The sequence below is a fragment of the Molothrus ater genome, chromosome 3 (assembly GCF_012460135.2).
Source record: "Molothrus ater isolate BHLD 08-10-18 breed brown headed cowbird chromosome 3, BPBGC_Mater_1.1, whole genome shotgun sequence".
In the NCBI taxonomy this organism is placed as follows: Eukaryota; Metazoa; Chordata; class Aves; order Passeriformes; family Icteridae; genus Molothrus; species Molothrus ater.
The window spans coordinates 73,559,158-73,573,803 of NC_050480.2; the positions used below are offsets into that span (position 1 = coordinate 73,559,158).

At 40.5% G+C, this 14,646-nt stretch overlaps 1 protein-coding gene across 2 annotated transcripts; it reads left to right on the forward strand.

Moving 5' to 3' along the window:
• The first annotated feature begins 224 nt into the window (after positions 1 to 224).
• On the forward strand, positions 225 to 13,569 carry LAPTM4A (lysosomal protein transmembrane 4 alpha). Of its 2 annotated transcripts, none has more exons than XM_036380373.2 (7): positions 225 to 380; positions 6,978 to 7,098; positions 9,211 to 9,287; positions 9,380 to 9,502; positions 10,690 to 10,785; positions 12,165 to 12,263; positions 12,789 to 13,569. In XM_036380373.2, exons 1-7 carry the CDS (start codon positions 282 to 284, stop codon positions 12,861 to 12,863), a joined length of 690 nt encoding a protein of 229 aa, XP_036236266.1. In that variant the 5' UTR covers positions 225 to 281; the 3' UTR covers positions 12,864 to 13,569. The 2 variants fall into 2 exon arrangements, with proteins under 2 accessions (XP_036236266.1, XP_036236267.1); XM_036380374.2 differs by having other exon boundaries at positions 260 to 373.
• Positions 13,570 to 14,646: the final 1,077 nt, after the last annotated feature.

The following is a 14,646-nucleotide window of genomic DNA, read 5'->3' on the forward strand; positions in this document are numbered from 1 at the left end:
AAAGCCCAACATGGCGGAAAGGGCACCGCCCCCACCTCAGGTGCGGCCCCCGCCGCCGCAGGTGAATGCGGGGCGTCAGTACCAGAGCTACTGTGATTGGTTAGAGGCGCTGTCAATCACCTGTCACCACGGCAACAAAGGCCCGCCCCACGACACTCTCTCGGCGGTTGATTGGTCAGGGCGGCGGTGACGCGCGCCGGGGGTTTTACGGTGTTCGGTGTCGGGAACTGCTTGGAGAGGGCGGGTGGTGCGTCCGGCGGTTGGAGCTGCGCGCTGCCGCCATGACGTTCAAGCGGAGTCGTGACCGCTTCTACAGCACCCGGTGCTGCGGCTGCTGCCATGTGCGCACCGGCACCATCATCCTGGGCACCTGGTACATGGTGAGAGGCGGGGGCGGACGGCCGGCGGCTGGAGGGGCGGCGGTGGGGGCCGTGCTCAGCGCGCGTGCGCGGGGTGCTCGGTGGGGCGGAGGAGCGGCGCCCGCGCGGCCGCTCTGAGGGATCGCGCGCGTCCCGCTCCCGTCCCCGCTCCGTCCCCGCTCCTGTCCCGCTCCCGTCCCGGGCAGCCGTTCCCTGTGCTGGGGAGGTCGGGGGAAGCTGCACCAGGGGATTTCCTGGGGTTACCCGGCGGGGCTCGGGTCCCTCTTCTTTCCCGAGGTCTCCTTTGGGCTAACGAAGTCCTGCTGTCCCTCGGCAGCCCCCCTTGATGTGTTTGCAAAAAGAAAGTGAAGACAAAGTTCAGAGTGTTTTAATCTGCGTTTCAGAGAGATTGTGTTACTTTTCTCTTTCTTAGTTTGGAGGGGTTGAGACTTTAATACAGTACTGAGCGTGTAAGGGAGGAGATTGGGGGAGAGTGGAGTTTGGAGTGTGTAATAGGGGAATAAGATGACGTACCCGTGAGTGGTGTGCAACCTCTGAGAGGAAGATGAGTGTCCCCCACTTTGTGGCAAGGGAAGTTCCTGGTTATTCCATACTCTTTTCCTGAAACAGTGATTGAAAAGCAGTAGAAACAAATTTGGCTCCCAAAACGCTGCCATTTTTCTGACTGGTGAGTGCTTTCTCTCTGAGGAAGAGCTGTGGTAGTGCGGACGAAATACTAGAAATAAAGTTCTGAACTAGGGCAAAGTAGAAAAGTGAAAACAGTAGCAGCAAGTTAAAGGCCTGGAGCCCTAACTTCCCTTGGTTCCCTTAAAGGGGGCCTGAACTCTCCTTTATTGAAGTAATTTCCTCATCCTTCCTTCCCCTTAACCCTCGTGGGCAGTAAAAATGAGAGGATAGTTTACAAAAGTTGCATCATACCTTTTCTGTTCTTCTGAAGCTGTAATCAAAAGTGTGTTCTCCTCTGGCCTTCTCCGAATTGTAAGAAACAAACAATGCGGAATTTTTGTGTTGATATGAAACAGCCATGCACATAAACTGCCTTTAGAGGCACGGGGGTTTGATTTTGGGGAGCTTATGGTTTATTTTCAACAAGTATGGGGAGGTCCTTTATTTTTATGCATCTTGGTCCCTCAGTTGGCAAAAAAAAAATGCACAGGCAAACAAAGTCTCTGGAGAGACAGGACTTGAGGAAAAGGGAGGGTAGGGCGTTGGAAATGTAACAAAAGTTTAGGGAAAAGGTATCTCTTTCAAAATGAAACTGGACAAAAGTCTTGGTGCCGATTAAGTTCCATTATAAGTTCATTTCAAAGGAAAAGGTCCATTGGAATTTTGAGAATCAAACTTTTGGAAACCTGCAAACCACCCTGTGCTGATGGATGGAGTTCAAGAATATGCTTCTGGTCCCTGAAGTAAAAGCATAAATCGTGAACAGCGAGGGGGACGGTGATCCTTGTTACAGAACAAAAGCACCTCGCTGCCTTCCGCACTGCGATTCCTGTTCGCGGGAGTGTCCCTAAACCCAGGAACTTGCTGGGGGCGGGGGACAGGGAGCTGTTTCCGTGGCCACAGACCTGGTAGCACTTCCAGTTTCTACCTCTCCTGCTGTGCTTATGTTTCCCCTCGTTGCCTGGATGCGGCACCTCTTTCTTCTTTCTGAATGGGTGCTGGGGACGGTGGCGGCTGCCCCGGGCACCCGTGGGGCTGCGGCTCCAGGGGCGGAGTGCGGCTTTGATCTCGTGTGACCGCAGCCGCTCGGTCGCTGCAGGGAAAAGTAGAGCGGAGTTCAAGGTAGCAGGGGGCATGCAAAGTGCGAGTTTTTATTAAAAAAAAAAAACCTGTGTATGGAACACTTTGTTAAGCCGTGCGTTGAATATTTTTATCCAGTTCTCGGCTGTCACCTGGGTAAGGGTGAGAACTTTAACGTCTGGCAACAGCTGTTTGAGCTGGAAAAGGTTATAACATGGTGGTCTTCCCTAATGCTTTAAAATCAGAATTCAAATATAGATTACACTTTTTTTGAAGGTAAAATACAGTTTTGACAGTGAAAGTTAAATTTAATTGCCTTCTGCCAAGCTTTAAAAAATTGTCCAGAACATGTCAGACTTTTTAGACGTGTTAATTAATGCCCCATTTACGAATAGCTCTAACTTAGTCTTTCAGGTTCTTATGAGAAGTATTTCTAAATCAATTAAGTAATCTCTGCTTTTAAGTTGCAGTGGGGCAAGTAGTAATAACTTTATGTATAGGGTGGTGTTTTTTGGTTTGTGGGTTTGGTGGGACTTTTTGTTTGTGTTTTGTGTGTTTTGGTTTTGTTGGGGTTTTTTGAAGGATGTAGCTTTTTGGAGAGGGAGAATGTTTTGTTCAAGAATAGTTTTATTTTACTGAAAATCTTGCTATTTACTGTATAAATTGTGTTCTTGTGCAGTGCAGTCCTGAAGGAATTTGCTATCAAACTTAAAATGGAGTCTCACAGCAATCTACTCCAGATGTTTTAGTAAGATAAGACTTCTGTCTTCTTAATACATGTGTTATTCTTACATAACCATTTCTTTAGGCATTTTCCTATTCCTTGCTATTTGTGTACTTTTAAATCATGCCTGTAATTAACTTTGCTCCTTACTGAAACAGTTTTATTACTGTCTTGCTGTGTGCTTCTGCAAGTCCAGAGAGAGCCAGGACTACTTTCTAAAATGTCTGCTGCTGATGCTGTGTGAACAGAGTGTGTCTCAAGCACAGTTCTGTCTGTGTGCTGCTGCTGTTTGTGTACATATCAGTACATAAAAGTGTATTTACCAAAAGACAAGTTAAGAACATTTCTGGCAGAATTGTACTTGAGTTCCAGGTCTGATAAAGCTTGGTTAGCTCTGCAACACCCACTGCTGTTCTGTGTAGGAAGGAAAAAGAAACCTCCTGTTCCTCTCTCCATAATTGCAGTCGTGTTACTTTGAAGTTTGTTTCTTCCTGTAAACTTTCATATTGGGCACTGCACTTTCCAGAGACCGGAAGCAGGAACACTGCCCTGGCAAAAATGGGATCAGAGTTCAGTAAACAGCATAGAAGCCAATAGTATTGTTCTGGAGGGAGGGGCTGCTGCCTTCTGGCAGCAAGCTTCAGGGCTGCAGGCAGTGATGCAATTGCTGCTGCTTAGCAGGAGCATGAGGGGGATCTCTGCAATTGTGTGTTCACTGAACCAGATTGAGACTAGTTATACTGGCTCATTTCTGTCAGTCTGGTACTGGTACTCCTAGAGGCTCTGAAGTACCCTATTTAAAATTACTCTTCTGCAGTTTTTACTATTTCAATATCTTAATAAATCAAACCAAATCAGAATCTCCATCTTGTTTGGTTTTTTTTTCTTTTTTTTTTTCCCTTTGGAAACATGTCTAGGGAAAAAATACTGGAAAAGTGAAAGGAAAATGAGTGTAGTAGTGCAAGGCAATTTCCCTCTTTCCCCTCATGAAAGAATATAAGCAAATTCTAAGTAGGAATTCTTGGTTTTGCCCAAGTCCTTCTGAGTGCTTGGGGAAAACTTGACTTCATGCTTGGGCCTCCAGAGAGTTGAAGCACTTAGCTGATGAGGCATAAAGTGCACACTGTGGAGATAAAACTCACTAATTAAAAAGCTAATGCTTCTTAAGAGTTCCGCAGTCTTTTGAGTTCTAATCATATGGGGAGCTAATATTTCTGCTACCAGTGTGTAATAAATGACGACTTTCTACTTGAGAATTTGAAATTTCAGCTATTTGAATTTTGATACAAGCTACACCAAACTATTAAACTTAGCTATCCCAGATATGAAAATGTAAAATACACTCCTTAAACTATTACAAAACTAAATTAAGGTTATTTTCATCTTAATGGGATTATTTTTTAAATAAGAACTTGAACATGCTTTTTGCAAACTTTTTTTGTTACTATTTTTGATTTCTTAGCAAAAAAGACCAGAATGATGCTGCTGAGATTTCTGAGGTGTTATTTTAGGGTGCTGCAGTATCCACTGAGTGCTGTCTTGTCAGGCTTGGGGTTTTTTCAGTTTGGTTTTTTTTTCTTTCTTTTTTTTTTTTTTTTTGAGGGGGAGATGGTGGTGGGTTTAATCCTCATATTATACTGAGGCATACATGAGTTTCATTTTTTCTGACTTCTCTATGTAAACATTTGTGAACATACATTTGATTTGCCATGAGTATATACTTAAAATCTCTAACAATGTTCTGTGGTCCAAACCATATTCTTGCTGCCTATTACACTGATTATTTTGAAGCTAGCCTCGTGGTCTTGCTGTTATCAAGCTTCTGGGAAAGAATGGAAGTAGTTAAAATAGAGGCTCTGGCTCTCTAGGTCTTGATTGCATTTAACATCTGAGTTTCAATTAATTGCTCAGTGTTGTGATTGATTTGTAAACAGCAGTAATGGAGCGCTGGAAACTCTGAGGTGTTAATTTGCCATGGTTTTAGTTTGTTACTTGTTTTTGTTTAGATTTGTTTTGGCTTTGTAACTATTTTTATTTTGTCTCATTGATTCTAATAGATTGGATTTTGAATGACTCTTATTTTCTGTTTTACTTGGATACTATATATGGTTGAGAAAATAAACCTTTAATACTTGGAACTACACTCAGTAACTAGTGAAATTACCAAAAACTTCGGTACACTGAATTAGGACCACAGATGAGATGAAAATAAAAAAGAAAGTGACAGATTGAGAATTACAATCTCAAAATTGTGAGGCATTCAAGTTCTTCAGTACTTCTGTAGTAATTCAGGTGCTGCTTACTCCTTATCCTGAGGCAGATAGTCATGAGTTTGACTGCCATGATAGGCTATGTATAAACAAGAAATGATTTAGTTGTAATTGAACATGTACTTTTGTGCTTTATAAAGTAGAGATCAATATTTCAGCTGCCAGAGACACGAACCTTGACTTAGGCTTTTTGAAACAAGTACAGTGCAGAAAGGTATTTTCCAACATACCCAGTTCACTCACTGAGAGGAGGAAATAGAGGGTTGAAAATGCAGAGAGTATTGAGAGCAGAAGGCCAGAGTACAGAAGGATGAAGCAGGTGGGAGATGAAAGTGTTCCATATTTTTGATGAATAGTGAAGCAAAATAAGATTTGAAAATGAGACAGGTGAGCAACTTGACAGTTTGCCCTTTAAGAAGTATCCTGTGAGGGTGAAAATAAGTGCAGTTCTAGGCTAAAGATATTGGTGGTTAAATAGAGTTCTTCACTGCCAGCCTTTTGGCTACAATGTTTTATATAAAATGCCTTATAGAAATACAGGTGGCTCAAAATAGCTGGAAATTCTAGTAAATTTGTGTAATACATGATGAGATGATTGCATTTCTACAAAGTGAAATGCACTATGGACTTTAATTCCACTGAAGGGTTCTTTTAGCAGAAAGTGCAAGCAAGCTTATCACTATATATCTGTAAACCCCAGGGGAAAAATAAGAAAAAACTAATAAAAACAGTGAGGGGGAAAAAAGTTATAGGAACTATGAGTCTCAAAATTTTTACAAGATTCGGATTTTTTTTCCTTTCTGAAATCTTCAGTAATTGTGCATAGACTTGCCACCATCAATGACTTCTGGAACCATGTCCATAGAAGAAGAAATACCTGGCAAATATTCTTCAGTTGTTAGAAGCTACAAACCAGTTTTCTTTTTCTTTTGAGGCTAATTGGAAGGGATCCTGCTTGTGGTGGTGACAGTACTGAATACTGATTGGAAAATGTCTGCAGCTAGAAAAGACCAGCATGAGGGTTTTTTTGTGTTATGCAACCTTTGGCATGTGTCTCCAGATACTAGTAACAGAAACTATGTCCCTGTAAACCTTGGATACCTTATAAATGCTGTCAAGGCAATTTTACAGAGGCTTCAGCTACTTCTGAGTCTTTGAGCTCTTACTGAAGACATTTCTGGTGTGTAGCAAAATGGGGCAACAGAAGGAGTCTTAAGTGGCAGCATGAGGGAGGGGAAAGACTGGTGAGCACACGCTGTGGGGGTTGATCTTTGTGTGAAATTTTTTAACTTCCCCTGTGGTTGTGTAGACCTTTTTGATAAGGTGAGGTTTTAATAAGTGACCTGGGAAGCAGAGGAAGATCTTCTCTCTAGCTTATTAAGGCTGAAATGTGGCAGAAACCCAGTAACTTATTGGTATGTTAAATTAACTCAATTTGTTGTAGAAAGCAGAAATTCTTTCAAAATATTCCTCATTCTGTACCTTTATCTTCCTGACCATTTTTAACTGTTTCCAGTTTTTCAGTTCACAAGCCTGTACATTCATCAGGCAGCATCAGCTTAATTATGTTATTTGAATCCCTAGGAATCTTACCATCCCCTCGATTTGCCAAGTTATTCAGTGGTGATTCATCGAACCTAGCAAGTGCTCCACACTCTTTGAGTTGTTTTAGTAGTCATTTAATTAAATGAGCTTGAAATTTAACTGTAAGTTGGGCTCTTTTTTTTTTTTCTTCTTCCACATAGAGGCAAAGAGAAGAGTTTATTTTTAACTGAAATAAAGGATTATTAGTGGTCATTAAAAACATCTTAGCTGTTGCAAAGTAATTAACCTTGAGGTAACTGTGATCTCTCTCAGGTGGTGAACTTGCTGATGGGCATCTTGTTGACAGTAGAAGTGACTCATCCAAATATGGTTCCAACTGTTGATATCCAGTATGAAGTCATTGGAAATTACTATGCTTCCGAGAGAATGGCTGGTAGGTCTAGAGCTCTGCTGGCTGATGGGAATATACAGCATGCACTACCATGGACTTGTCTTACACTCGGTTGTAATATATGCATACGACTTTTCATAAATATTGTTATCTTGTTTTCTGAATTTCTCTTCGATTATTCTGGGATCGAATTCTTCTACAAGAATAAAAAGAAAGCTTTATGTATTATTATTATAACTTAATTTTATACCCAAGCATGTTAAGTCACGAGATTTCTTGGCCTTCTGATACTTTGAGTGTTGAAGTATGTGTGGGACATCTCTGACTCACTTTCTCCATAAACATTAATTATCTTTGCTGACTCAGTAAAACAAGCAGCAGAAAACAAGTTTAAAGTCTTTTCTTCAGAATTTTTGGTCATCTTCATAGATCAGGAAATACCTTAGAGCTCCTGCATATGAATTTACTGAGAAGAAAACCATGATACCTTTTGAAGAAGAGAGGAACAATTGGGATGCCAAGTATTTGAGTGAAGCCAAAGTGTTTCTCGAGGTTTCACCTGCAGAATAAATGAGAGAAAGCACCTTGAGCAGAATTGTGCCCACTTTTCACTCTTTTACTAAGTGTATATATATGCAGCTGTAATTGGTGTCAAGCTTTTTAATTATTGTATCTGTAAACTTGAGCATATGCTTTGCTTCTCTTGGTTTTAAATGTACAGAAATGTTTAGTATGGCACTTCTAATCTACCTCAGTCTGTTGTATTTCATGAAAATTTAGAGAGGGTCAGATTCAGCAAAGTTAAATAGAACAGCACAAAACTGGTTTTGAGCATTTTGGATTAATGTTCATGACCTGAGTTGAGGATCTGTCAGTTCTGACCTGTGACTGTAACTCACATTTGCTACTAATGAAATGGGAGTGGGAGCAAGGACCAAATTCTTCATGAGGCTAAGATATTAAGTAAAATCACAGCAGATGTCTGTAAAATGTCATATGACCTGTAAAGGCCTTTGGGGTACTTGGTAGCCTTAAGCTTACATGAGTGAAAGATGCTTCTGAAGCTGAAGGTGCGTTCTTCACTCTTTAGTGTAAAATCTATCACATGCTTTTGACTTAAAAATTCTTATTCCTTATGTTGGGATCTGGGCTGGAGGGCTTTGTGTGTGTGAAAGAACCTTACAGGTGTTATTGTACTAGTGTATATTGTGAGTAATAACTCCTCAGAAGACAGCCACACTCGCTGGTGATTGCTGAGACTTATGTCTGATCAACACAGTGCATTTCAGACATGGGGGGGCTCTTCCTTGATGCCATCTCTGTATGTAGATAGTAATTGCAGAGTAGAAAGGATTCTCAGATAATTTTTTCAAGCAGGAGAACAAAAAAATTTGGGCTTCAATACTGCTAAAACCCATTTATTTACCGTGTCTATAGACTCTCAGGCTGGTTTCTTTGTGTTTCAAAAAGAACAAGTTTAATCTAACTTGCGGAAAGCAGCTCTGCTTCTGTAATCCGTAACTGTGATGCACAAGGAGAATCTTTATCATGCAGCTTCCATGAATGTCCTGGATTTTGCTACAAATTGGTTTCTGTTCAACTGCCTTTTCTTGTAAATAGTGGGATACCTTCCACACAGTGATTTCCTGTTTTCCTTAGTGTTACTGAAGGAGCAGTGCTGCTCCCACTGCCAATGACCAAATTATGTAACCAAACCATTTTCAAGTGTAAAGGTTGATAGTGTGTTAGCTTCACTTAAGATCCTGTCCAGTTGTAAAGTTATTCACTCACATACTTTCAGCACTGACACATATTGCAAATCAGCATCATTATGGTGCATTACTGTCAAACTATGTCAAGCTTCTAATTGGTGTTCCTGGGCTTTAGTCAGGCTTTTGATTAAGGCAGAGGGGTTTTTCCAAGCAGTTGTAGGTTTTCTTGAACGAGATCTTTTTTTGTTACAAAGGATCTGAATTACTCTATTCTGCTGCTGGTAGTTGGCATGGCTGAGTCAGTTGGGAACAGATCATAGTAATGGACAAAGCTTGGGTACCTGTCAGCTGCAGTGTGACAGCTCCAGGAAATGACTGATTCTTACTGGTGTTTTTTTGTTTTTGTTGTTTGTTGTTTGTTTTTTTTTTTTTTTTAATGCAGAAAATGCCTGTGTACTGTTTGCTATCTCCCTCCTCATGTTCACAATCAGTGCAATGATGGTGTATGGTGCCATTGCTGTAAGTATATTTATAATCCATGTTCTGAGAGTTGCTACTTGATTTTTTTTAACTAAATAATTTACATGCTCCTCCTTTTTTCTATTTCTTAGCATCGTGTAGGCTGGCTGATACCATTTTTCTGTTACCAACTCTTTGACTTTGTGCTCAGTTGTCTGGTTGCCATCAGCTCTCTAACCTACTTGCCCAGAATCAAGGATTACCTGGATCAGTTGGTAAGTATTCAGTTCAAATTGATATTTTACATTTGAAATTAAAGTTTGTTTTTTTTTTTTAATTGGATCAGTGACTGAGCTACACTTCCCTTTGCATAAGAAAAAGGAATTCAGCCTGCAGCAGCCATAGGTGGTTATTATGGGCATGGTAGCTTACCAGAGGTGGAAGAGTTAAAGTTGTCATTGCTCCCTAAAAGGAAAGCCTGGGAGAGTAAGGAAAGAATTGTGATGGGAACTACTGGTTTAAACTGTGTTGGCTACAATTGGATTTGAAAGTGTGTTCTTTAACACACTTACCTGTGCCTTTTAAGCAGTGGGGCTCAATGGCACATTTGCTACTGCAGATTAAAAATGTGTTGACCCTTATTTGGTAGGGAACAGGAAGAGAAGTATAGGTAAGGACTGTAGAAGTGTAGGTAAGGGTTCCCACAGCATTACACATGGAATCTGAGCTTTCCTTTTTACATTCTGTGTGTCTCTTCTCAAGTTGCAACAACACTTTCTAAGGAAACTGCAGTGGAGTGCTCACTAACACTGCCTGTGTTTTAACTGCAAGAAGAGTCAATACATGGAATGTACTGGCTGCATTGACAGACCATGAGCTCTGTCTGGCTGGTGCTGTGATTTGTTCAAGTAGATGTTTAAAAGCAAGTCCTTTTTAAAACAGATAAAATCTTGGATTGGTGTTTGAGAGACGCTTTGTTACTGTGGTCAGGGAAGGAAAAGAGACAGGTTTGCAGAAGTTCTCTGTTTTTGCTCCCCCAAGTTTGGGGTGACATCTTACACTGCACACCAGTGTGTTACAGGTTGGACTGACAGGATGTAATTAACAGTAAGTCATTAGAGTTGTAGAGGACCATGAGTACAAATACTGTCCTGCAGCTGTGAAGAAGAATCTGTGTTGGCATGAGACTGATGAAGTGACACAGGGACACAAACTGTACGGTAGTGATCTGTTCTTGTGGGACAGAGACAGGATAAATACTGTGCTTTGTGGGAGGATAAAGAGGAAACTTGTTAGAAATGGAACTTTTTGTTTCAGGGGAGTAGTTTACACAAGGGTTTGTTTTATTTGGTGTGAAGTTTGGATATTTTTCTATCATATTAGATTGTGCAGTGTTCATTCTTATCTCTTCCCTTTCTCTCCCTTCCCCCCGTTTGTTTTTTTTTTTTTTTTTTTTCACTAGCCGGATTTTCCATACAAAGAGGATCTCCTTTCTTTGGACTCCAGCTGTCTCTTGTTTATTGTTCTGGTGTTCTTTGTATTATTTATCATTTTAAAGGTAAGTTAAAACTTAATCATGTGTCTGTTTCAAGAGTTAATAAATATTAAGATGGTGTCAATCTGAGTTAATTCTCAATGCTGAATTTAGAACCCAGCTGCTTTCTTAATGCTGAGGTAAGAACTTCTTTGAGCACAATTGTTAGGATGTTCAGTTCCAGTATGACTTAGGTCTAATCTGTTGTGAACTGGTGTCTTCAGCTAACTTGTGTGTGTGTAGTGGGGTGTGCTTATGCAGCTCTGCCCTTCCTAAGTAGAAAGGAGGAATGCAAAAAGACTTTTTGTCTATGTGGAAATAATTTTAATATTTGTAATTAGGCTTGTAGTGAAATAATACTGAGTTAATGTATGTAAGCTTCTAAACAAAATGTTTAAAATCTCTCACTGTGCCTAACACACCAGAATGCAAGTTTTGGAAGGAAGATGATAGAATGAGGAAACATGTAAGTTAATTCTAGACCTGCATCTTCCTCCCTTCTCTGAAGGGTGATAGTAGCAGGCAGTTTCTTTCTGAAGATCTAAATAATGAGGCATTCATTTGGTTTATAAAAACTCTTCTGTAGACAAAGTATATTAGAGAAATGTATATTATAAATACATTGGCCATGATACTGTTCCTTTATTGCATTCAGGTTGCATTTAAGAAAAAATAAATAATGAAAAATATTTTTACTGATTTTCTATACTTTTTCCAAGAGGAACGTTTAACTGGGGAGAGTGAAAGCCTAATACAGTAGATAGCGCTTGTGTATTGATTGGGAAATTTGGTACCTTTTGTACAACAGTGCTACCTTGTCAGTGAGAGATTTGGAGAGGTTAATGTTACACAAATTAGTAATAAAAAACCCCTAATCCTCATCATATCATGATAATGTTTCTTTCTGCAGCAGTCAGTGTTGACTCGAAGTTCGGGGTTCACTGCTCTACGCTCTCGCTGCTGCCTCAGTTGTGTGTCTGAGCCCTCTCCTTAACACTGGCAGTTAGTTGGAGCTATAGTGCTAACTGGGGGGATGAGTGGGATTCTACTGTTGGCCTCTCCTCCTCCTCCTCCTGGCAGGCTTGGACTGAGATCTGCAGAAGCATCAGCCAGTTGGGGATTAATTTGATTAGCACTGCTGAGGCAGACAGAGATTAGTTGAATGGATCTGTGAATTCCTTTGCTAAAACCTGTGTGGTGCATCCTCTATGAGTCACTGTGAATGCAAAATGGAGAGCAACATATGTATGTGGCCAGGTCTGTGAAATAGCAACCATTCCTCAGCTATGTGTTGTCTAAGTTGATGTATGCTCCTTTTTATCATAGGAATGTCATCCAGCATCTAATTTCTGAATCGGCCAATGCTTATGAGGTGTTTAAAAGAAAAATCTCTCTTCTTTCAGGCATATCTAATTAACTGTGTATGGAACTGCTATAAATACATCATCAGCAGAAATTTGCCAGAGATTGCTGTGTACCCTGCTTTTGAAGCTCCTCCACAGGTAAAATCTCGTTTCAAGTTAAAAGGAAGCAGTATCATTAATTTTGAAGTAGAAAAATCACCACATCCATGTATGTTTCCAAGCCTTGTCCAGTTTTCTAAAGAAAGACTGGAAAGATAAAAAATTATAAAGCAGCTAATTTTGTGGCGGGTTATTTCTTAACTAAATTCTGAGTGTCTAAAAGAAGGGTCTTTAGAGAGGAGTCTTTGAATATTTTTCTTGTGGTAGAGGGAAACTTTGACTGCACCAGTCTGAGCCTTCCTTGCTGCTTTGCAAAGTCAAGATGCAGTGGGGTGTGGAATAAAGGACCAAGGGTTAGGCTCAGCAGAGCAGTAAACTGCTTCTGCACCTTCTTTCACTTCCTCATTTGCTTACTAGGAACAGCAGTAAATTCTTAAAATAACTTTGCCTGCAACAGAGGATTAAGTTGCTGATGAGCCATGTATGCTTTTCTCTTTTTTTCTTTTTTTTTGTTTCCCATTTGAAATCTCTTGCATTAATCACTTCAAAATGTCTTCTCCTTAGTATGTTCTGCCAACCTATGAAATGGCAGTGAAGATGCCTGAGAAGGAACCTCCACCTCCCTACATACCTGCCTGAAGCAATTTTTATGTTCATTAACATCTGTACCAGCTTCCTGGGGGTTTTGTCTTTTAATCTTGCAAAACTGCTTAAGTAATAGAAATATTCAGGGCTTTAGGAGCAAACTGTTCTGTTTAAAATATGTTTGATATAAACTTACTAAGCAACACACATCTGAGAGTGATTTCATTTGCTTTAATTTTTGTTCTCCCTAGTGCTCTTAAACATTTTATTGCCTTAGGGCCTTACACCTGCAAGAACTTATGCATGTGACTAACTTGTGGCTTTTAATAATACCAATTGAGCCACTCTGATTGAAGTTAGCTGTGATTATAAGTGTCTGCAGGATTATGCCCTTAATTTATATTAATTTTTTGTAAAGTAGTTCATAAAGACAATCTGATCGTGCAGCAAAATGACAGTTTGCCTTTATCCATTTTTTGGAAGGGGAAGGGTTTGAATGTGGTATATATGTGACTTTTTTTTACTTTGCACTTTTCTCATATGTTATCTTACCTTTTATTGTGTTTTTTTTGGTTATCCTTTGTCTTGAAACAGTATTTTTGAGGAACAAGTGAGGGTGGCACAGGAGTTCTATTACAACGAGCTGGGAATGCAAGAAAAATAAATAGAAATGTAGAAGATGGTTGCATGCTTCTAATCTTCTATGTATTTTCCTCTTTGTGATAAATGATACTTAAATAAATCTTTTACAAAATGTTTACCAGTAGTGTTGGTTGATCTTTTTGGTGACTTTTTTGTTTAAGTGCTTCAGTGTGCTGCAGACAGTCCAGCATACTTAGTTGCAGGTTTAGTGGTTGATCCATGCTTCAGTAGAAGTCCTTATGTGGCTGGAGAACTTGGATTCTCTCTAACACACAGTCCTGTGTTAAAACCTTTGCATTTCAAATGCTTGGGTGACTTCCCCTTGTCTGATTGGTACTTACCCATGAACTGGGAAAAGGGAATTACACTGGAGGCTTTGAGCCCTTGGGGAAATCTGATGTCTGGTCAGCTCAGGCATTAAAAGCAGGACAGACACCCAGTAGGACTGCAACATTTACATTGGAAAATGTCCAGAGTTGTTGGAGATATGCCATAACTTAGTGATGTTCTTCTACAATCAACAAAAAAACCAAACCAAAAAACCAAGGTACAAAAAACTTTCCACACTTCCTCTTTTGTAGCAAGAGCTGTAAAGAGGTAAAAGATTATTTAATGATTTAGTATGGCTGAAGAAATAAAACACTTTACTGCTTTGGAAGAGAAGAGCTTCCTGGTGTTAAATTCTGGGAAAATGGATTAAAATTGTTGCAGTGTAGAATTTTTGGGGTTATTCCTGTATTTTCAATATGTATCTCTGTACACATTTAAAAATGCTCTGTTAGGGCTGTGCTACCAGCAGTAGTTTCCCCTTTTTAATTAACTCGGGTGCCACCTGTGAGAGCACTTTGAAGTGCAGTGGTCTCAGAGCCTCTCTGCCCTGTTCTGGCAGTGCTGTCCTGGTGGTTACCCCAAGGGGGTACCCGGCGTGGGCCCAGTGCTGTTGGCAGCTGCACTCTTATTTCCAGATTCTGAGGAGCTGCACTGGATCTGAACTCCCACAGAGGCTCCAACCCCAGGGCATCTTTAGATGCTGCTACGGACTGTTTCAGTGCGACTGTGGTTTCATGCCGTATAAGAAACAGCTGAAACTGGGCGTTGCTCAAACATGGATTCCAGCACACTCTGCTCTGGGTCCCTCTGCAGTGAGGGAGTGTCTGTGTGTCTGATCATGAGTGGGCAAAGAGCTCCTGCCAAG